Source organism: Curcuma longa, chromosome 17 (genome assembly GCF_044706935.1).
Source record: "Curcuma longa cultivar G26 ecotype Majalengka, Jawa Barat chromosome 17, ITB_CL_G26_1.1, whole genome shotgun sequence".
Taxonomy (NCBI): domain Eukaryota; kingdom Viridiplantae; phylum Streptophyta; class Magnoliopsida; order Zingiberales; family Zingiberaceae; genus Curcuma; species Curcuma longa.
Genome location: NC_133877.1, coordinates 9321434 through 9345591, shown reverse-complemented (window position 1 = coordinate 9345591; position 24158 = coordinate 9321434). Strand labels below are relative to the sequence as shown.

General features: G+C 40.8%; 2 protein-coding genes across 3 annotated transcripts in view; one reads left to right on the top strand and one right to left on the bottom strand.

The window, feature by feature from the left end:
• The first annotated feature begins 692 nt into the window (after positions 1 to 692).
• Positions 693 to 2117, top strand: LOC141848202 (scarecrow-like protein 32). Its single transcript, XM_074736265.1, has one exon. It carries the CDS (start codon positions 693 to 695, stop codon positions 2115 to 2117), a length of 1425 nt encoding a protein of 474 aa, XP_074592366.1.
• Positions 2118 to 16393: 14276 nt separating this feature from the next.
• Positions 16394 to 24158, bottom strand: part of LOC141811396 (putative LRR receptor-like serine/threonine-protein kinase At1g74360) — a 28479-nt gene continuing 20714 nt past the window's right edge. Inside the window, exons 1-2 of one of the 2 annotated variants that reach the window (XM_074699444.1) lie at positions 19945 to 20127; positions 16394 to 19862 (exon numbers count right to left, since the gene is read on the bottom strand). In XM_074699444.1, the coding sequence (XP_074555545.1) occupies positions 16513 to 19862; positions 19945 to 20014 (3420 nt within the window). In that variant the 5' untranslated portion in view covers positions 20015 to 20127 and the 3' untranslated portion in view covers positions 16394 to 16512. Of the gene's footprint in view, positions 19863 to 19944; positions 20128 to 24158 lie in introns of those variants that run through there. The other variant, XM_074699445.1, reaches the window with a different exon arrangement.

Here is a 24158-nt window from a genome sequence, read left to right as displayed (position 1 = left end):
CGCCGTACCAATTGGGAACTCATGCAGAGCACTGCTGCATACATGATTTCTCCTTGATTTCGTCCGTGAGCTTCTCTCTCTCTCTCTCTCTCTCTCTCTCACTCGCTCACTCTCTTTCTCGCTCTGAAACAGCTAGGACAATCACCGCATGATCACATGTACCGCCAAGAGGCATCCATGGCGGCCCTTCATCCTCACATGCCACCAAAAACCATATAAAAGGTCACTATCTCCACACCTTTCGTCTTCAATCCTGCTCTCTATCCTCTCTCAGCAATCTGCATTCGATTCATCGATCGACATGCGTCTCCCTGCTTCAACAATCAGCTAGCTCCATCGATCTTAAAGTACGAGTTCATGTATTAATTTGTTCTCTCATACTCTCTTTTCAGTTCAACCCTCAAAAGAAGCACCTGAGTTTCTCTGTCCATTTCTCCATTTCTCTGACAAATCATATACGAGAGAGAGACAGAGAGAGATATCGAACTAGGAATTAACCTTGTAGTCTTACCTTTAGAGTCAGGTATGATCAAATTATTCTTGTGTTGGGATTATCGATCATAACCGGCTGCCTATTCCGACTCACAGTCCCTAGCAGCTGAACACCTCTCCATCGATCAAAGCCCTCTTTTTGCCCTTTTTATAAAATCAGAGTAAGGGACTCTCGCTCTTGCTTGCTTAATTATCTACCTATGATGCAATATTTCACTAGTGCACCACTGCCTCCTGCTACTTTGCTCCCCAATGGCGATGGGGTAGTCTTCTTCTCCGACGACGACGAAGCGGCCTCCTCCTCATCGAAGCCGCATAGCTGCTTGCACTTGCCGCAGCATCACTCGTCGCCTTGGCTGCCGGGCCTCGTCTCCTCCTCGCCGAAGCCATCTATCGGGGTCGGAGGAAGCAGCATAAACAGCGCCAGCTGCATGGAGCAACTGCTGGTGCATTGCGCCACGGCCATCGAGGCCAACGACGCCACCCTGGCCCAACAGATCATCTGGGTTCTCAACAACATAGCTCCCCCGGACGGCGACTCCGATCAGCGCCTCGCCTCCGCCTTCCTCCGCGCCCTCATCGTCCGCGCTTCCAAGACCGGCTCCTGCGAGAATATGCTCGTCGCTGCAGCCGGCACCAACCTCGCCCTCTATCTCCACCGCTTCTCCGCCGTGGACCTGGCCAGCTTCATCGATCTCACCCCTTGGCACCGCTTCGGCTTCGCCGCCGCCAACACTGCCATAGCTGAGGCCGTCGAGGGGCTGCCGGCGGTCCACCTCGTCGATCTCGGGATCACTCACTGCATGCAGATGCCGACGCTCATCGAACTCCTGGCCAGACGGCCTGAGGGCCCTCCTCTTCTACGTCTTACCGTTCCGGCCCTCACCGAGACCGCAGCGCCGCCGTTGCTCGACATGTCGTACGACGAGCTCGGCGCACGGCTGGTCAACTTTGCACGGTCAAGGAACATCCAGATGGAGTTCCTGGCGGTCCCCTCGGATCCTACCGAAGCATTCGCCACGCTGATGGAGCAAGTGAGAGTCCAGCGACTAGTCACGCAAGGGGAAGCCGTCATCGTGAATTGCCACATGATGCTGCACTGCATCCCGGAGGAGACAGCAGCCGCCGCGCTGCCCAACTCCTCCTCGCCAATGCTGTCTCCCCGGAGCACGTTCCTGAAGACACTCCGAGGCTTAGAACCCACGCTGGTGACCGTCGTCGACGAGGACGCGGACCTGACGCCGTGCGACCTCATGAGGCGGCTGCGCGCCGCGTTCAACTACTTGTGGATACCGTACGACGCGGTGGAGACGTGCGTCGGGAAGGGCAGCGAGCAGAGGCGGTGGTACGAGGGAGGGGTGTGCTGGAAGATCGAGAACGTGATCGCGCAGGAGGGCACACAGAGGGTGGAGCGGCAGGAGACGAAGGGGAGGTGGGCGGGGAGGATGCGGGCGGCAGGGTTCCGGTCGGTGGGTCTGACGGAGGAGGCCGCGGCGGAAGTGAGAGGGATGCTGGACGAGCACGCCGCCGGCTGGGGAATGAAGAGGGACGACGACCACGATCTGACGCTCACATGGAAAGGCCACAACGTCGTGTTCGCCACAGCTTGGATTCCGGCGCCCTGATCCAAACTCTACGTCGTTGCCTTGCTCCATTAATTTTTTTCATTTTCTGCCTCGCAATTCAGTTATTAATCTGTATTACGTACTGAAAGGACATGAAATATCTGATCCATTCATAGCAAGTTTTGGTCACAACTGATTATAAATTCTAATGGCATATGAAGAAACTGATCGAGACATAAATTCTCTGAAAATGTTTTCTGAAAATGATACGTGAATGGTTGGCTCCTCAATGCACGTTAGAGCTTAGCTTTTGAACATAAATTTAGTTAGTTGTTCCATATCTGCCAGTCAGAACTTTGAATATATAGTTTCAGGTTGATAATTGACCTTGATCTTGCAATGTCTGTAATATAAGAAGAGTTCATGCATGCACTTCCATGAGAAATTATGATATTTATTTCCATGATAAGAATATTGTTGTTGTTTTGCAAAGAAAAATAATGAAAACAATTTTATGATCATACTCACTATTTGATTGCTTGATCTAAGAGTAAGACTTAAATTTTGAAGGTTTTTGGCCAAAGATTTAGAGCTCAAATGTGTATGGAAATACTATTAGAAGAGCTTTAATCTTGTGGCTTCCACCATATATGAAAAAATATTTTCACATTCTTTGGAATCCTTGAAATAGTCTCTATAACTACAAAACATCCTTGAAATCCAAAATGATTGAATAATTTATTGTATTATTGTTTCTGCATACGAATTATAGTCTAAAAAGCTTTTCTTTGGATGGTATCATTGCATCATATGTTGATTTTAAAAAAATTAATTGCTAAAGTAAATTCTTAAAGTAGAATTATAGTCTAAAAAGCTTTTCTTTATGATAAGAATTTTATACTTTATTTCTATGATGATCTCTTGAACTCTTGTATAGATATGAGAAGAGTTTTTTAAGAAAGAGATGCAAAGTGGTAACTTTTGTTAAATATAACTCAACACACAACATTAGAAAGAGATGCAAGTATATACTGTTTGGACCAATGTGATAGGAGGTTGGATAGCTAGAGAGGGTGAATAATGATTCTCCACGTGATGCTAACTTAAACTCTTGCTAATGGTTTAGCAAGGTTAATTGCAAATGGTTAGTGCAACAAAAATAAAAACAATCAAAATATACCAATGCTAACGTGTGATACATATGGTTCAGAACCTTCATTCCTATTCCATGACTTAGTAACTCTTCAATGAGTCACTCCTAAAAATCGCAGTAATTAATTTTTCTCCTTCTTAAACTTTTTTTTTGGAGGTGAAAAGCTCTTACAAGCTTTTTACAATAAGATTACAATGAAATTTAAAGATTGAGATGCTGAGAGAGGACAAGAGAGTTCTAATAATCTAAAAAATATTTGTTAACATTAGCTCAAATTGCTTCCCTTGATCCCCTCATCTTTAGCTTCATTTTACCATTCTGTTATGTTGTCACTGATTAGTTGACTAGGCCCAGCATCAGTCAATTGGTTTCCACATCACAATAGCTTCTAGCTAGTTTTCCAATAACTATCTCAATCAATTGGATTCTACCATTAGTCGACTATCCTCTACCATTATCGACTATCTTACTATAACCCTTAGGTAATTAGGCCATTGTTATTTTCCCTTGTCATATCAATGTTTTTTTAGCTTTTCTGCTATGTCATAAATCAATTGGATGTTATTGTCAATGCAATTATTCCCCAATTGATTGAGTTTGACCATATGTTTTTTATGTGTTTGACAAAGGTTTAAAGCAAGGTTTATATTGTTATTACTAATGAAGCTAAGTGTGTTAAGTATGCAGATGCAAGTTACTTGACATTAGCATTGCAAGTGTAATAGAAAAAGCCTAAGTGGATCGATGTCAACTAAACATTTAGCAGAGAAGGGAAATCCAATTTAGTGTTCCAAGATGGATGAAGTTTAAATGGTAGGAAAAGTGCATTGGGTGTTAGCAAAAATGAAATTAAAGCTTAAGAGTTAGTAGACAAGGAAGGTCCATAATAGACGCTTTTTGGTAGATGTAAAGTCCGAGTAGATCAAAGTCTACGATATCGATTACCTCACTTCTTAAGAATGATTATGATGTGTCTAAGTCCATCATTAACGACTTTATTTTTTTTTTTTTTTGCTCTCATTGATAGCTTAAAGGGTTTTGAAATTAGGGGATTTGAGCATATTTAGACTTAGCAGAGTGTCAAAAAGAGAACATTGAAGTGATTTGGATATGTTTAGGCCCATTATTGAGTTCGGCGAGCAATCATTGATGAGTCATTACACATCTAAAATAGAAAAAAATTTGACATGCGAAGATATCTTTGAATCCTTTGAATGTATCTATGATGATTAAGAATGAATGGCAGACATCCTTAGACAACGAACATTTTTGTTTAATAGAAAAGTCTTAAAATGTATTAGTCGACTCAAGACTAGGAAGTAGAGTACATTAGTTACATGTACATTGGGTAAAAGAGCAAAGGACAAACATATATTAAATTTTTAGAAGACCAACCTAGCTTCAAATAATATAGAATCAACAAAAATAAGCATTCATAAGAAAATCTACATGTGCAATCACTGAGGCGAAGATGGCAAATGCAATAGTTGTTAGTTACTATATATGCCGTATCAGAACAAGAGTTTTGTTTTTTTTGAGCCTTTGGAACATAACTGGATTGGTTATGACGGAGTAGAATTGCAGAAAATGACAAGGATTTGAATCTCGACGAAGTCGAGATAATATCCTCTTCCATTGTGGTCAACTGTAACTTCTCAATTTACCTCTTCACAGATGATCGTGGGATCAATTGTGTAAAATCAATAGGAAGACGGATTCTATTTTTTGTAAGAAGAAAAAGAGTTTTGTGTGGCAACTGTGGGTGGTAAAAATTTTCAAGTACAACAATAGAGATGTCAATTCAGTGGCTCGAATTAAAAAAAAATCTAATTTGGCTTGGACGTACGTTTCAGAGTAAAGAGAAACGAGCGAAAGGGCATTTTAATTAGAAAATAGGTGTATGATTACTAGTGTTAAAAATTTGTCTAGAAAAGACATTCCTGTGTTGTTGGCCTTTGCATTCATTTTTTTTTTAGAGATTCAACCGTAGTTTAAAATTGACGGTTCGACAATTTAAAATCATCGATTTAATAATTTTAAAAGATCGATCTTTAATTTTAACCGTTAATTTAAGATGATTACAATTCACGATTGGAAAGTGTCAATTCACAATTTATTACCGTTCAAGATTATTATTATTATTATTATTATTATTATTATTATTATTATTATTATTATTAGTATAATATATATATATATATATTATAAATTTATAAAAATATAAAAATAATTTATATTTATTTAAGTTGCGTAAGTATCCAATAAAATTATAGAGGAATCAAAGTTCACATAGTTCACATATCTTTTTATTCTTTTTATCTTAGAAAGTGATGTTATTACTCACTTCTATTTTCATTTCCCATTCCTATAGTGTGTTGGGTCCAAAAGGATGTTCGTATCTCCACAATGACATGATATTGTCCACTTTGGGCCTAAGCCCTCATGGTTTTGTTCTTGGGCTCTCCCCAAAAGGCCTCATGCCAATGGAGATACTTTCCATCCTTTTAAACCCACGATCTTTCCCATGTGTTTTAGATGTGGGACTATGTTTGCACCCTTGCAACCCAACAATCCCCCCCTCAAACAAAGGACCACTGGAAGCTCCCTTACCATTTCTCATGGTCCGACTGACATGTCCCTCATGGTCTGAGCCTCCCCTACTTCCTTTGTTTTTCCAAAGGGTCCCCACATGGTTAGATCTGGATCATGGCTCATCCGACGGTTAATCCGGTGAAGAGCGGCCTCGCTCTGATACCAATTGTTGGGTCCAAAAGGATGTCCGTATCTCCACAATGACATGATATTGTCCACTTTGGGCCTAAGCCCTCATGGTTTTGTTCTTGGACTCTCCCCAAAAAGCCTCATGTCAATGGAGATACTTTCCATCCTTTTAAACCCATGATCTTTCCCATGTGTTTTAGATGTGGGACTATATTTGCACCCTTGCAACCCAACATAGTGTTCATTCCGTAGATATCAAAGTCTTCTACTTCGTCATTTGAAAATTAGATTTTTTATATTTTGTCACACTTGTCCAGTAATTAATGTTTGTGTTTCTAAAGAGTAAGGAGACAAAGTAGATTCTCGTTCATCAAATATATTATCTTTAGAACTAAATGTCTATTTTACGACAACGATTGACAACACTTGATAAGCGAAATTTTTTTTTACGATGACGGAGAGTATAGCCGTCAAGTTGGGTTAGGCCCGCCGGGTTGGCCCGCCCCGCCAAGAAATTTAGGCGGATTGGGTTGAAATTTTATCAACCCATTTTAAGATGGGTTGAGGTGGGTTGGCCTGCCTAGGCCCGCAACCCGCGTGGGTTGGCCCGCGGCGGGCTTGGGTTGGCCCGCGGGTTGAAAAAGTTTATTTATTTATTTTAAATTTTAAAATTAAAGTATAAAACTTAATGAATTAGTGGGTTTCATCTATTTAAAATACAATTTAAGCTTAAAAATTATAATTCAAATTTAAAACTTTCAACTTAATCAATTCAAATTATACTGCAAACTTAAAATTTTTAATATTTTTAATATTTTTTTATTTTTTAACAGGCTCGCGGGTTGGCCCGCCTAACCCGCGGCCCGCCTTGAGTTGGGTTGGGTTGTAGATTTCCCAACCCACCAAATTGGTGGGTTAGCCCGCCCCGCCCCGCCCCGCCATATGATGGGCCCGCCATGGGTTAGTCCGCCCTGCCATGGGTTGGCCCGTTTGACAGCTCTAATGGAGAGGATGAGAAAACTTTAGAGGGCGTTTGGTTTGAAATTTTTTTTTCTATTTTTTGTTTTTTATTTTATATTTCTATATTTCTATTTTCTGATCTAGTTTTAGAAATTAGAAAATGTGTTTGCATGATATATTATTTTCTATTTTTTAAAAAAGAAAATTAAAAAATACGTTTGGAAACAAAGGTAATGTGAAAATAACACATTTAAACAATGCATTCACATCTGAAATATAGTTGTGCTGCATGAATTTAGTTAAAAAAAGAATCATATGCGCAAAAGAATAGATGAACTGCAAGAAAAAAGAAAGAACCACTTCTTGGACCTTAATCACAATCAGACCAACTCGTACATAACAAAATTAGACTGTATGATTGTATCCAAAAAACCCCACCAGTTCGCACCCAATGCAGATAAATCATAGCAACAACAAAACCCCAATCTTCATACCAATCATGAGAAACAAAAGAATGAAAGGTGCAAAAAATCCAACTTTCCGGAACAAAATAAAAAATCCATTGGCAACAAAAGAGATCCGACTAAGAACAAACCGAAGAGAGCACGACAAGAAAGAAAGGGTCAAAAAAAGATTGAGAGGGCTATTGAGATCGGAAGGACAAGGAGGGGTGGCAGAGATGCAACGATGAGGAAGAGAAGCGGCGTGGAGGAGGAGGAGACGCGAAAGGTGGGACGAGAGGCTTGACGAGGAGGAGGAGGAGGAGGAGGAGGAGGAGGAGGAGACGCGAGAAAGGTGGGAGGAGAGGCTTGACGAGGAGGTTGATGAGGGCTCGCACGATATCCACCATGGACACTGGCGCCTCCAGCCGATTTGGAGCTGCTCGTTTGTTCGCCATCGTTGGAAGCCGCAAAGGATCTCAAGAAGAAGGGGAGGAAAAGAAGAGGAAAAAAAGAATTGTGCGATGAGGAGGTATGCGGTAGCCGCCTTTTTCCATTTTTTATTTTTCATCCATTTTTTATTTTATCATTTTCTATTTTCTTAGAAAATAACTTCTCATTTTTTTAGAAAATGAGGTTGGAAAACACAAAACAAACAGTAATTTTTTAAAAATAAAAAAAGAAAATGGCCAAACCAAACACCCCCTTACGTTTTCTGTGACCATTATCGTAAAATATGGAAATCCAACTCACTATTTGCTTCACTGACATTAAAAGAAGTCATAAAATAATTTTAAAATTTTTGTCTCGAACTTGAAGATCCTCGTGGATATTTCATTATTTTTTAATAATAGTTATACTTTTGTAAGTTTAAATTACTACTGATACTAATATTTTATGTTTCAAATATATATTAGTTTCTATTTCATATTTTTTTACTATAATCTTTATAAAGTTCATATAAATGATTCTTAATATCATGTATAATAGGATTAAAAGAAGAATCTTTAATCTTTAAATACAATTAAAACATCACAATACAAAATTGACATTTTCTATAAAACTTGAGATAACAATTCATTCATATTAAGTTCATTTAAAATTAAAATTATATTATAAAAATTTATCATAACTAAATGAGAAGTAGAATAATAAATACTAAAAAGTTGTTCAATTACTCATTAAATACTTTTAAAATTTTACAAATACTAATATATATTTTATCAGTGTGAAAATAAATAAATATATTAATATTATTAATATTTTATGTAAAAAATTAAAATAATAATTCTTTATATTGAAACGAATCTTGTAATAATTGAAATGGTAAATTCCAACATGTTAGTATATCACATGAAAATATTTTAAGTCTCATCCAATTACTTTTACAAAACCTACCCCATTATTTCATTATAGTTGTTGTGGAAGTCACAATAATTTCCACCAAAAGTATAATAATTCGCACAATTATACTCAACAATAACTATTAACTAAACATGAATAAGAATACCAAATATTTAATGAGGTTCGGTAGAGTATGTCTAAATTCTCCAAAACACTACCAAATAAATATTTCACTAATTTAGGAAATATTAAAAAATGGAAGAGAATGATTGAACCTGAATATAGGAGAGGAGACAAATCCAGATTCATAAAACTCCTTACAAAAACAAATAAGGATAGGGGTCTTTTATAGCCTTAAGACTCCCTCCTTATTTTCTAAACTCCCAATGTGGGATTATTAAATTTTACCAAAAACTAACAAATCTTCACCTTTGTAAAATTTCATATGATTCTCTCACAAAACTAATTTTCTATAGTGTCTCAAATTTGAGCTATCAATTCTCAACAATATTGATCAAATCTAAATAATGTTTAAACTTGTCCGTAGTTACCACTTTTGTCATCATGTCAGCAGGATTTTCAGTGGTTCAAATCTTCAGAATTATGACTCTACCTTCTTCTAGAATCTCACATATAAAATGATATCAAACATCAATGTGCTTCGTCCTTGCATGATAAACTTAGTTCTTTGCTAAATGAATAACACTTTGAGTATCACAATGCACTTTAATGTGCTTTTGCTCCATTCCCAATTCACCTAACAACCCTTGAAACCAAATTGCCTCCTTCACAGCCTCTGTAAGTGTCATATATTCTGCCTCTATCGTAGATAAAACAACTATTGGCTGTAAGGTGGGCTTCCAATTGATTGGTGACTTTGCAAAAGAGCACACATAACCAGTAGTTGATCGACGCTTGTCCAAATCACTTGCATAATCAGAATCATAATACCCAACTACACACTGACCATCTTGTTTGTCCTGCTAAAATACCAAATCAATATCTATGGTATTCAAAATATATCATAGAATCCATTTCACAGCTTGCCAATGCTCTTTTCAAGGATCATGCATATACCTGCTTACAACCTCAACTGCTTGTGAAATATTGGATCTCGTACACACCATTGCATACATCAAACTACCAATAACATTTGCATCTGGTACTTTTGACATGTATTCCTGTTTTGCATCATTCTTTGGTGACATGGATGCAGTAAACTTAAAATGAGAAGTAAGTGGAGTACTAACTGGTTTTGATTTCTCATTCATACCAAAACGTTTTAGTACCTTCCTCAAATATTCTTTTTGAGATAAACAAAGCCTCTCTAATTTTCTATCTCCAAACCATTTCTCCAATAGTGTTTTGCCATTAATAGCAGTTGACGGTAAACGATTAACAAGGTGACAAGCATATATACTAAAGCCTCAGCCCAAAATTCTTTGCCTAACCCAGCATTAGACAACATACATCGGACCTTCTCCAACAATGTTCGATTCATACGCTTTGCCACTCCATTATGTTGTGGTGTATTTCTGACGGTGAAGTGTCTAACAATACCTTCATGTTCACAGACTTTTGAAAAAAGATCATTTTTAAATTATCTACCATTGTCTGTATAGAGACATTTAACTTTTCTGTCTGTTTGAGTCTCCACTATTTTTTCCATTTAAGAAAAATTCTCAAAACTTCATCCTTCGTCTTCATTGTATACACCCAAACTCTTCGGGAAAAATCATCAACAAAGGTAACATAATAATATTTTCCTCCCAAAGAAGTTGTCTTAAAAGGCCCCTATACATTTGAATGAATATAATCCAAAATACATTCAGTATTATGGATTGCTTTATCAAATTTTATCCTTGTTTTCTTCCCTTTAATGCAATGCTCACAAAAAAAAAATCTAATTTGTAAACCTATGCTCCTTTCAATAGCCTTGATCTATTAGCAATTTCAAGGATTTTTCTCTAGCATGCCCCAAACACATATGTCATAACCTGGTTGCTTCTGACTCTTGTTCATCAGTAGAAGTTGTTATTGCTATTGTCCCAACAATCGTACTACTTAAGAAATAATACACATTATTTCTTTTTCGAATTCCCTTCATTATCACAAGTGCATCAGATATGAACTTCATAATCCCATCTTTCACCTTCACTTTGAAACCTTTAGACTCTAAGGTTCCAACATAGATAAGATTTCTTATCAAATCTGGTACGTAATGAACACCTGTTAAGGTTCTGATTGATCCATCCTGGTTTCTCAAACAAATTGAACCAATCCCATATGTGTTAAGAGGGGAATTATTTGTTGTGTAGACAACTCCACCTTTTAGCTCTTTAAAATCAGAAAATCACTCTCGATTGAGAGACATATGATAACTACCAGCTGAATCTAGCAATCATGAGCTAGAATTGCCAGTTAATGGTGTAGCAACAATTGAGAGGTCTGAATCTGTATCATCATACACAATTACATTTGACTCTGCGACACTCTTTTTCTTTTCAAATTTGCTTTTATTTTTAAGTTTGGGGCAATCTTTATTCCAATGCCCTTTTTCTCGACAATAAGCACATTCATCTTTACTTAATCTGGACTTTGACTTAGATCTTCCCTCCATCATTTCTTTTGACTCTGCGAATGACCTCTTACAATAAGTGTTTCTGCTTCTATAATTGTGTTTCCTTGTTTTTTTTTTTCTTAATTCATAACTATACAAGGTAGCAGCTACTTCACTAAAAGACACATCAGCCTTCCCATGAAGTAAAATAGTTTCAAGATACTCAAACTCATCAGGAAGCGATGCCATCAACATCAGAGCTAAATCTTCATCATTAAAAGTCACGCCCATATTCATCAAATCAGTTACCAACTGATTAAAACTAGTAATATGATCATTTATAGTAGTACCTGAAACATAGTTAAAGTGGAACAATCTCTTCTTCATGTAGAGTTTGTTCTGACAACTTTTCTTCAAAAATTTCTCCTCTAGTGTCATCCATAATATATTTGCAGAAGTTTCTTTAGAAAATGCATACTTCTACTATCTAGAAAGACACGATCGAATGATGTCACACGCTATTCTATTGATCATCTTCCATTCTTTTTCCTCAGCATCATCTGATTTCTCTCCTTCAATAGCAATGTCTAAACCTTGCTGAAAAAGAATATCTTGCGCCTTACTTTGTCACATACCAAAATGACCAGTGCCATTAAAAATTTCCACTGCAAATTTGGCATTAGACATTGCATTTCTAGCCAAGATTGAATACAAAGAAACTGTTCTTGTCGATGTCATTTCTTCTATAAATTTTAGTTAATAGCAGACAAAACGGAATGCCAATTAGCCCAGAAAATTTCTTTCTGATGTGGAAGATCAGTCTAAGCTGAAACCACAGAGCATACTCAAAATAAACTTAGCTCTGATACCAATTGTTGTGGAAGTCATAATAATTTCCACCAAAAGTATAATAATTCGCACAATTATACTCGACAATAGCTATTAATTAAACATGAATAAGAACACCAAATATTTAATGAGGTTCGACAAAGTATGCCTAAATCCTCCAAAACACTATCAAATAAATATTTCAGTAATTTAGAAAATATTACAAAATGGGAGAGAATGATTGAACCTCAATATAGGAGAGGAGATAAATCCAGATTCACAAAACTCCTTACAAAAATAAATAAGGATAGGAGTCTTTTATAGCCTTAAGACTCCTCCTTATTTTCTAAACTCCCAATATGGGATTATTAAATTTTATCAAAAACTAGCAATAGTAACATGTAAATTTAAGTTCTTTAATACTAGCAGTATTAGAATTAGTATTATCAAATGATATTAAAAATATTTTAAAAGTTAATCAATATTCTTCTAAAATTAAATATAATAATTGAGAGATGTTATGAGCATTGTGTGATTTATTAGAAACTTTATAGGCTAATAAATATTTTTAAATTTTTCAGGAGTTATTGATCCAATGGTAAGTCATACTCATATATGAATGCGTTTATCAATGATCACTCTAAATATTAGAATATAAAGATACTTTATTATTTAATTTACTAAATTCTTCAATTAAATTTTTTTATCCTTGATGTTCTGGCTAAATACCATAGATGATCAAGTCATTGGTTAAACCAGCTGACGTACATCTTCGGAGATAATCTCTAGAAGGGGTGAAGTGACCTAAAAAATATTTCAAAAGAGGGTTAGAATGGAGCCGGGGATGGATCCCAACAAGCCACTCCGATGCTCAAGTTAGGATTTTATGAAAGGAAGGAGATTAAAAGCTTGGAGAAATTAAGATTTTGTGTGTGCATACCTATACCCCCTAGGTAGGAGTAGCATTTTATAGAGTTACTCATGTGTCAATCATCGAAACATCAACATCTATTTAAGATTTATTCCAAAGTACGTGTTATCGTTTATGACATACTCAAGATATGCACGCTCCAATTGTCCATATCTTTTGAGATATTTTTCTTATTTTTCGAGCGGAATAGCCTTAGGATTTTATGATCTTATGGACAAACTAGCTTCATGGGTTCAACCTAGAAGCGAACGAAGAGAGACTCGAGGTTGAGATACGATCAGCGCATGAGATTGAATATAGGCTGAAGTTGAGACCTGAGGTTAGAGGCCAAGGTCGAGACCTGAGACTTAAGGCCGAGGTCGAGTCCCGAGACTGAAAGCATGAGACCGAATATAGGCTAAAGTCGAGACTTGAGACTAGAGGTTAAGGCCGAGGTCGAGTCCCGAGACTGAAAGCATGAGACCGAATATAGGCTAAAGTCGAGACTTGAGACTAGAGGTTAAGGTCGGGTCCCAAGACTTGAGGGTGAGGTCAGGGCCTAAAGTTAAGATGTGGTCAGCGTATGAGATCGAATAAAGGCTGAAGTTGGGACTAGAGGCTTGAGATCGAGGTTGGAACTCAAGGCCGAGATGAGGCTTGCGCATAAGATTGGGCGGAGGCCGAGGTCAATACTCAAGGTTGAGATGAGGGCGGTGCTCGAGACTAACGAGGTCAGCACATGAGACTGAGATGAGGTCAGTGCTCGAAACTGAGTAGAGGTCGAGATTGAGATCCAAGACTTAGCCAGCATGAGACTGGGCGGAGGCCAAGGTCGGGACCCGAGGCTGAGTAGAGGTCAGCGCATGAGGTTGGGGGGAGGCCGAGGTTGAGACCCGAGGTTGAGATGAGGTCAGCGCCAGAGACCGAGTAGAGGCCAAGGTCGGGATTTGAGGCTTGAGGCCAAGGTCGGGCCCACGTATCCAGGGCTAAGGTCACCAACTTGCTACCCTTCGAAATTTATCTAATCCTCCTTGATTTTGACTGATAGCTTTACATCATTCCAAATCTAGGGTGGCAGCTGTAGACTTCCATCGTATCACTTGCATTACTAATCTTTTAATTGTACCAGTAAATGTTGTTTAAGGAAGCAGATGAATTAAGTATTTTTTGACAAAAAAATCTTCAAATATGCATTTAGACCCAAAATTAAAAGAAAGATATTATACAGAAATAAATCTATTTAATGATTCTCTTAATTTATTATCATAATACATAAATAAACTTGAATCGGTACCTCTACTAATCAAGAAAAATTTGGACAATTGCATTTGAGATATTCGATTTCAAATTCCATTAGGTGCTTCGTTTCGACGTGTCATTTCAATGACCCATAGTCGTCACTCGATTGAAATTTGTATGAGGCTTTGCAATGCCTACATTTTACATGTATTTCTCCAGCCAGAAGAGTGATCTTTTCAAAATGTTTAGAAAAATAAAAGATTTTAAAGGAATATCCCTAACCTTAGAAGTATCACCATCAATACTTCCTTGTGTCTCAGGTGTCGGAATTTACTCTGGCTCATCATCGATAAATTGAATATCGTCATGATCAACATTTTGATTGACTACTTCCTTGCCCTTTTGAGATCGAGATGATGAACCTCCTCCCATTATATTGGAGAATTGAAGTCAAAAGCGATCGAGATTTCAAAATTGAGAGATAAGAGTAAAAAAGATGATGTGGACATAATGAAATGAGATCCTTATTTATAAAGTTTAGAGAATAATGTTAAGACCTTGCGAGCTAGGGGGGTTGAATAGCTTACTTCGCTTCATTGAGATTTTACAGTGAAAACTTAAAGCAAAGACAAACCATAATACAACCAAGCTAACACGTTGATTTTACATGGTATATACTTCTTTGAGACGACTAATCCAAGGGTCCACTCCTCACTGTCTTTTTCCATTAAACTTTTTTCTTCTCGGACAAAAATCAAAGGCAGAGAAACCTTCTTACAATAGGATTACAACAAGCTTATAAAGTTCAACAAATGATGAAGCAATAAGCGAGAAGAAATGAAGAGATTACAAGTTTTAGCTCGGTTCTCCTTCTCTTGGTTGCTTGAAGATCTTGCAGATGGAAGCTTGACGCGGATGGTAATCTCAAAAATCGCAATGGAATAGTAACCTTATTAGTGGGAAGAAGCTCCTTTTAAACAGTACAAAATTGAGCCATTTGTTCTCTTTTTGCCGCTACCAATCGATTGGTATAACCCACAAATCGATTGTTGACCGTTGATTATCCGTTGAACGATTACTGACTTCATATCCACAATCGAGATTAATCTAATTTTGAATTTCAATCGATTAATAGTTTCCAATCGATTTGGTAGGCTATTGTTCGCTCGAGAAACCTCTACCAATCGATTGACAATGCCTAATCGATTTGCCGATCAATTTGGCAAACTTCTATTTGCTCGAGAAACCTCTGTCAATCAATTACTCTAATCGATTAGGAATGTCTAATCAATCTACCAATCGATTTGGCAAATTTCTATTCCCTCAAGATTGCTTACCAATTGATTGGTAATACTTATCAATTGATTGATACATCAAAAGTGTAAGCACTATATATTTTGGATTTATCCCAGTCGATTATACCAATCTATTGGTGTTGCTAAAATCGAAATTCTGAGTTTAGAATTTAGGATTTTGATTTATCAATCGATTGATTTACCACACCAATCAATTAGTTTGAAAGTTTAGAATCGATTGAACCCATCGATCTGACCCATTGAACTGTAATTGATTTGGCCCTAACCTAGCGGGTTAGGCTTCAAGACTAGCTAACCGGATACATTAACCTGATTATGGATTCGGACTGCGTCTGATTTGGACTTGACTTGAGTCGGGTCTACCCTTCTTTCCATGGTCTCTCCCATTGTTAATCCTAAAAGACCGATGAAGGAGAGAGAAGAATTAGCAATGGAAAAAAAAGAGGAAAATATCATTAATAGTTCAATTGAATGGGAAGGAAAGAGTCCGACCTTGTAGTGTTACATGAGGTCCCGGGGCAATGGTGCAACGGTAGGATATCCGAGTTGTGATTCCCCAGCTACGGTGTATTTGCAAGAATTTTCTTCCAAATGAAAAACACAATTAAAGGATGTTGGGCATCTGGATTGGCCGCCGTATGCGCTTCCCGATTTACCCTGATGGTCGGTGGGAAATTTTCATGGGACAGGACCGACCACCTCAGGGATTGAGTCCATGAGACTTACTGAGATTTATCATTTTTTTTTTATAGTGTTACATGAGCCATTCTGAAGAACCATCACCATGTAAAAGATTTCACCAAACCAGATTTGAATTCAGAAAGTTTGACAACATAAGAGTTTTATTCATCGTAAAAATGACGTATCAAATAAAGAGAAAAAAAGGGCTGTGTTTTGTATGTATCTTAAAACAATCATTCTGTGTCAAAGCAAAAAAATATATATCTGTACATTCCAAAAAATAAAAATAAAAATAAAAAATCACTATCTTGCAGTTTGCGATGAGAAGAATCTCTCCGAATCGCTTCGCCCTGATGATGCAGAGGAGGAGGAGGCGGCATTGGGGGACCAATTTGGAGGAGGAGAAGCACGGCCATCACTTTTCTCTCCTAGTCCTATGCTCCGCAGCATCTCTAGCACCTCCCTCATGTTCGGTCTCATCTGCGGCGCCTCGGCCGCGCACCGAAGCCCAACCTTTAGGAGGCCCAACATCGCCCTGCTGCCCTCGCCCTCTTGCACCCCTACGATGTGCAGCCCTAGCTCCTCCTTTGCCGCCGCCCGCCGCACCCTTTCGACCAGACATTCGTCCCCACCATCCAGTGCCCGTCGCCCCGCCGCCAGCTCCATTGCTAGCACGCCGTAGCTGTATACGTCCCCCCGTGTGGTCGCCCTCCACGTGTGCCCGTACTCCGGGGCCACGTACCCGACCGTCCCCGCCACCACTGTGCTCACGTGGCTATTCCCGGCGGCCACGGCGCGCGCGAGCCCGAAGTCCGTGACCCGTGCGTTCCCTTGCCCGTCCAGCAGCACGTTGCTCGCCTTCACGTCACGGTGCACCACTGCCGGCGTGCACTCGTGGTGAAGAAATGCCAGCGCCCGTGCTACACCCGTGGCGGCTGCCAGCCGCCGCTCCCACCCGAACCCTTCCAGGTTTTCGATCACTTCCTCTAGGGTTCCGCCTTCCATGTATTCGTACACCAGCAGGCGCGTCGTTCCCGTCAGGCACCACCCGTGCAACGCCACCAGGTTTGGGTGGCCGTTCCCTGCCATCACCTCCATCTCTGCTTGGAACTCCCGCTCCCCTCTGTCCTCCTCCTCCCTCCCGTTTCGTTGCAATTTCTTCACTGCCACTTGCCGGCCGCCGGGCAGCACCGCACGGTACACCACCCCGTGCCCACCTCGCCCGACCACCATCTGCTCATCGAAATTCCTCGTCGCTGCTACTATGTCATTGTAACTGAACGCATGTTCCCTTGCGCCTCTCTCCAGTGTGAACACCCTAACCGCACCGTCAACAGCCGAGCAAATTGACGCCGCCTTCGAAGATGAAGCAGTTGTGGTTGACGATGACCCGGCCGCATCACTCCGGCGTTTGATGCCATCCAGTAGAACTCCTTCCGGGTCGAGCTCCTCCGAATCAGCGTATGGGTCTACGGCCACACTTCTTCCCCTCAAAATGGAGATCGTTAAGGTGAAGGCGCCACACGCGAGGAAGGCCGAGCAGAACGCAAGGAATATCCAAAATGCAACTACCCTCCAATGTCGGCCACTTCCATGGGCAATACCACGGCTAGCGGGTGGCGACGTTCCGCGGGCCGATGAAGCGGCAAAGCTAATGAGGGGATCTCCGATGAAGGAGTCATGTTCAAAGGTTGCAAGCTGGCCGCTGATAGGGATCTCGCCGGAGAGGAGAGGATTGTAGGAGACGTTGAACTTGTTCAGATCGGAGAGACCGTTCAGGCTCTCGGGTAGCTTGCCGGATAAATTATTTCGCGAGAGGTCCAGACTAGAGAGGCACTGTAAAGACCCGATCTCCGACGGGATCTCACCCGACAACATGTTGTCGGAGATGTTGAGGACGACGAGAGGCAGGTTACTTATCTCCTGTGGGAGTTGGCCGGAGAGATTGTTGGCATCGAGGTGGATCAGGCTCAGGTTCGTCATCTTCCCGATCTCCTGCGGGATGGCACCCGACAACTGGTTGCCGGATAGCTGTAGATAGCCCGAGATGACTAAGCTTTGATACCGGGACGATGAGTTGGTGCAGATGGGGAAGATCCCATAACCCTTCAGGAGGCGATCCCAAAGAGTCCGGCAGGTACTTCTCGTCATCAGCACGTAGACGAAGCTGAAAGGTGGATAACTGGCTGGAATCCACCGTTTCATTGCCAGACACTCGCCTGATCCGGCGACGGCTCTCGTCATCTCGCGGCGATTACTGTCAAATGTCGAGAATGGATCACTCCCGATTGTTGTTATCTGAGGAGGAATCGAACCGGAAAGCCGATTGTTGGCAAGGTTCAGCCACAGTAAGCTTTTGCAGTTGCCTATGGCGGAGGGTATCACACCGCTAAGGTTGTTGTTTGCCAGCATCAACCAGAGCAGGGATGTCAAATTACCGATAGCCGATGGGATCTCGCCGGTGAGATTGTTGTATGACAGATCCAGCAGCTGAAGCTGGGTCATCCTTCCAAGCTCCGGCGGGATGTTACCGGAGAAGCTATTGTTTGCAAGAATGAGGATCTTGACCTCGGGCATTGCCGTGATCGCCACCGGGATTTGGCCGGAGAATTGATTCGAGCTCAAGTCGAGTCTGAAGAGGTTGGGAAGCGCGAGAATCCCCGACGATTCGATGCCTCCGGTGTATGAATTCCCTTGAAGGATCAAATAGTTCACCGTCTTGAACCGGCCGAAGATTTCTTGGATATTGCCGTTGAAGTTGCACTTGCTGAAGTCGAGAAACACCAATTTGGAGCAGTTCAGCAACTCCTCAGGGATATCAGAGTCGAACTGATTCTTCCCCAAGTTAAGTACCTCAAGCTCCGAGAGAGATCCGATGCCGGAGGGAGCAGGCCCGGTGAACTGATTCCCCCACAGGTTCAAAGATGTCAACTTTGAGCAATTCGCGATGGAGCTCGGAAATGCCCCCGAAAATTCGTTGGCTGAAAGGTCCAATATTTCGAGGTCGCAGCTGGATGCGAAGGCACTCGTCGAAAATTCTCCGGTGAGGTTGTTCTCGGAGACGGAGAACTCCCGGAGGCTGGCGAAGCCATGCCATACATGCCCGATGAAGTGGTTGGAACTCAGGTCGAGGTACTTGAGCCCGGCGCACTGGTCGAAGCATCCGGTGATGTCTCCCGTAAAGGAATTTTCGGAAATATTGAGGCTGACCAGATTGCTACACAGCGCCGGGAAATTGTGGCGGATGCTGCCGTTGAACCGGTTGTGCGTGAGGTCGAGGGTGACCAGATTGGTGAGGGCGGCGAGGTCGAATCCCCCCTCGATGAGGTTGTGCGAGAGGTTGAGGTAGGTGAGGCCGCTGCATCTGCTGAGGTCGGCGGGGATGGCGCCACCGATGGTGTTCGACGAAAGGTCGAGGTGGGCGAGCTCAGTGAGAAGCGAGAAGTTCGCGAAGACGCCGCCGGAGATGTTGGACTCTCTGAGGTCGACGCTGACTACACGCTCTGCAAGGTCGCAGGCGATGCCAATCCACTTGCAAGGCGAGGGATCGGACTGGTTCCAGCGAGCGTAGGGGCCTTGGCGTATGCTATTCTTGGCTAGGAGATGGGCCTTCAGATCAAGCAGAACCTCCTTGTCCTTGTCCAGGGACTGACCTGCAGGATAAGAATCTTGATTAAGGTACCAAAAATTTGCACAGGAACGAGGAAGCTAAGAGAGAGAGAGAGAAGCCAGTACCTGAAACAAGAACTGAAGACAGTATCAGCAGCCAACAACTGCAAATGAATCGAATTCCCTCTCGCGACATGTTCTAGTTTCGATCATTGAAAGAGGAAAAGGAGGATCCTGAGAACGTCGCCTTGTTCTATGTTTGTATTATACGTTCGCCTGAGAACGTCGCAGCGAAACTCAACTCTGCAATTCCGACGGCTGACCTCACACGTTGCTTGTTTAGTTGGATTTGTCTTAGTTTATAGCAGACAAGTAATCCTCTTTGACTCTCAACTTGTCTAGTGCGAAGCACAAGGGCCGCCCTTGTTGACTGTGTATCAGCTTGGGCATTGTACAACCTGAAAGGGAAAGTTGGAGAGTAGTTTCCTTTCGTTGTTTTTCTTTTTCTTTTTCTTTGGTGGTGGGTGCGTTAGGCCTGTGCCCAATCCCCTGCCTTGCAAGAAAATAAATCTGTTAGTTTCATTTATTATCTATGAGGATGATCAATTCGGTTCCATGAAGTTTCTCATCGATTACTATGGTAAATCAGAAGTGTACGCAGGGTCAATCCAGACGTCCAGCATCTTTTGATTGCGCTCTTCATTTGAAAAAAAATTTCTGCAAACACGTCGAAATTAAAGATCGAACCGCAAATACCTGGATGATAATCTAAATGTCCTACCGCGGTACTATGCCCCTGAGATAATCCCCTGCCTTGCAAGCATCCACAGTTCGTTGATGTTGTAAGGCCTGTCACGCATGGCTCATGACTCGAAGCCGAAATTTTTGATTATGATGACGCCCTTCATCACGTACTTTGACCACGGTCAGGGATCGGTGTTCCATCTTTTAAAAACTAAAATCCACAGATACGACAACAAGCAAACAAACGGTTAAGATGTCAAAAGAAATGTGATTTTGACTGGTAAATCGGAGGTTTGAGTATGGCGTGCGATCGTTTAGTTTATCAAGGAAAGTCGTTGCCTTTCAACATTCAAACTGTTGATGAAACGGCCCACCACTGGTTTCTTGGAGATAAAGTAATGAAGAAATTATGACTACAATTGCAAAACACGAGTGGAGAACGGTTCTTATCGAGAAGTTGACATGTTTTTTGTTTTCCGATAGACATATTTTGATTAGCATTTTGATTAGCTATGGACACTTTTCTACACAGAAGAAACGTAGATCAGACTCAATGAATTATACCCCACTTGAGATCAATCTATACAGTAGTGAACCTCACCTTTCTCTTGCAAAACCAAACAACAATAAGAGAAAGAACGAACACTAACAATGGGGTTTATACTTAACACTACCCTTGGTTCTTGCTCCATAACTTGTGGACTATTAAGTTGAGTCACCTCTTGAAAACTTACTATAGTGTCTCCTTCTCGAATTATTCCGATATATAAAGAGATTATCAACGGTTGCATATATATAAAGAGATTAAAAACTTACGATAAAAGATGATAAAAGATAAAGAGAAAACAAGACAATATGGAGCTATTAAATGCTTGAGAATATTGGCTTTGTTATATTGTTTTGAGCTCTCCTTGTCACTCATTTTAAGACCCTCTAAATGGTCATAAATAAGTTTCAATAGCTATTGAGATAACTCAATTAAGCCACTAATTGATTGAAACTTGAATCATACGATCGTCATTTTTGGATTGCTTTCTCCACTCAACTATTCGTCCATCTAGATGATTCAAGTCCATCCCAATCGAATAAGCCACATCAGTCATTCCGTTGGATAAGATGTTCTTCAAATGATCTTTTTAAATTCGAATAATAATTCAATCGACTTGTAAAAGATTGTCTATACCCATAGACACATATGCATACATACAATTTTAATTTTCCCAAATCCTTAAATTTCTTCTCGCAGAATCCTAACTTGAATGTCGGAGTAGTTTGTCGGTATCTACTTTGATGTCATTCTAACTCTTTTTTGAAGTACTTTTTATATTCTTTCATATTTTTCGATGATTATCTTCAAGAAAAGTGTATATTAGCTAATATATTGATCGATGACATACTTGATTATATATGATACTTGACCGGAATAATATCTATATATTTTAGAATGCTATTTGGATACATCTATCTAGGATGTCATGCATGAAATAGTCAGATACACCAAAGTTGATGTATTGGAACCGATGTGGACTTCATCTGAATTTAAATATAATGCATGCTGGGAGCACGACAAAAAAAGAAAGAAAGAAAGAAAAGTGCGATAGAAGCACCGTGACTCCTCAAAGCGCACAATTTCCTCGAGCTTACTTATAATAAGCCAGCCGGCCACCCATTTCTGCAAGGTGGAATCCAGCGGCCCCACACGGCCAATTTGTGAAGAGGTAAATCCATGTCCTCTTCTGCAACTCTGCTACGTCGTAATCAACTCAGCTATGCTCCAGAACCGGCCAACCTTGCAAATTAAAGAAGTGGGCATCCGTAAAGGAGGATTGCGTGGTACATTTTGCTTGTGAAATTGCGGAGAGGCGAAGAAGACATGGACCGAATTGCCGGTTCAACGAGGCGCACGAGGGTTTGCTTTTCTACTGCTTTGAATCAATCGTACGTATTTGAATTGCCAGTCCTAAGAGGCGCACGAGGGTTTGCTTTTCTACTGCTTTGAATCAATCGTACGTATTTGAATTGCCAGTCCTAAGAGGCGCACGAGGGTTTGCTTTTCTATGCTTTGAATAATATTTGCATCAATCTGTTTTCGCTGCAGTGGTTTGACTCGTAAAAGACAACAAATATCAAATGATTATTCTATTTATTTGTTGAAATACTATGAAAAATATTTTGTTGAACCCCTAGCTTGATTGCTCTCGCCTTCGTCTGCCTAACTAACGTAACCCATTTGAGTGGATTGCCTTGTTGACTTAACTCCCCGATAGAGTTGTTGGTCTGATCGAATGTTATGGACAGTCAAGCCACCAGGCAACAAAGTATCCGATTCACGCGAGATTTCACTTTTGCCAATAAAGGGACCTGAAAGTAGACTGAGTGAAAGGGTTATATTAGCATCGGGATAAACCATTTCGACGCTCAAGCTAGTATCAATGAAAGCAAATACAAGTGCAAAAAAAGAATAAATGAGTATAGGTAGTTGTCCAAAAAGTTGTTCATACCTTACGAATGATTTATATACTTATGGAGAATGCCTCTTCTCGTCAACCCCAGAGAGATCACTGGTCGGGGCTCGAAGAAATTGATTCTGACGATTGTCGATATGAGGCATCTGGGGGATCAAGTCTGTCAATCTCGTAACCGTCCTACGGTGTGGTAGTCACTGATTATTCTTACCTTTTGATTTCATGCACAGATCTGAGGGTATCCAGAGAACCAGGTCTGACAATCTTGTAATCGCCCTAACCCTTTACAGGCATCACACGCTTGGAGAATTTTAGTAATTTCTATGTAAAGCGGAGGGTGGTGGTCGAGTTGAGGTGCGAAGAGACCAAGGGGTCGATTGACTGAGAGACTCGGAGAGGATGAGCGGTTGAGGAACTGAGTTATCCGAGAACTGGACTGTCAAGTTGTCGAGTTGTTTAATGGCTAAAGAGCCGAAAGGTTGAGGGATTGAGAAGCCGAGTGGATGAGAGACCGAGTGATCGAGATATCAACTTACCCGGTTAACTATTCTTATCACATAAAATTATAATCAGAATCATCACATCAGTTGTCATGCCCACTCAATCTAATCAATATAACTAACTTATTACCCACTGTTAAATTTTACCATTTTGTAAATATTTTTATCCACATTTTTTTACTTTTGAAAAGATCTAAAATATAATAGATTTGTGAAAGAATATAAGTTAGTAGGGCGATGGGTAAGATTTTCATGCCGAGGAGATTGCAATTTGCAAAGAGAGCTAAGCTGAGGAGGCCAATGTCAAAGTCGGAGCAGTCGGCACAGATATAGAGATGGTGGCAGGGGAGTGCCACCGAGGTGGCTGCCACTTCCTTCCTTAACGTGCACGGTAGGAATAGAAGAATGTCGGCGAAGGTCAGGTCGAATCAAACGCGGCGGCGGATGCATCATCGTCGATGAGAGTCGGGTCGCAACTCTCTCCTTGCCTCTCTCAGGCCACAGCGGCGGCCTTTGTCGCTTGCTGAAGCTAGACGCGAAGGGAGAAAACGGCAACTAAGGTCTTAGTTCGTCATGACAGAGTTTCGTCTTGCAGTTGGATTAATCGCTACTCTTCTGCAAAAGGTGGATC

Excerpts from the sequence above, each read along its gene's own strand:
- LOC141848202 (XM_074736265.1), top strand. The coding sequence starts at position 693 with ATGATGCAATATTTCACTAGTGCACCACTGCCTCCTGCTACTTTGCTC.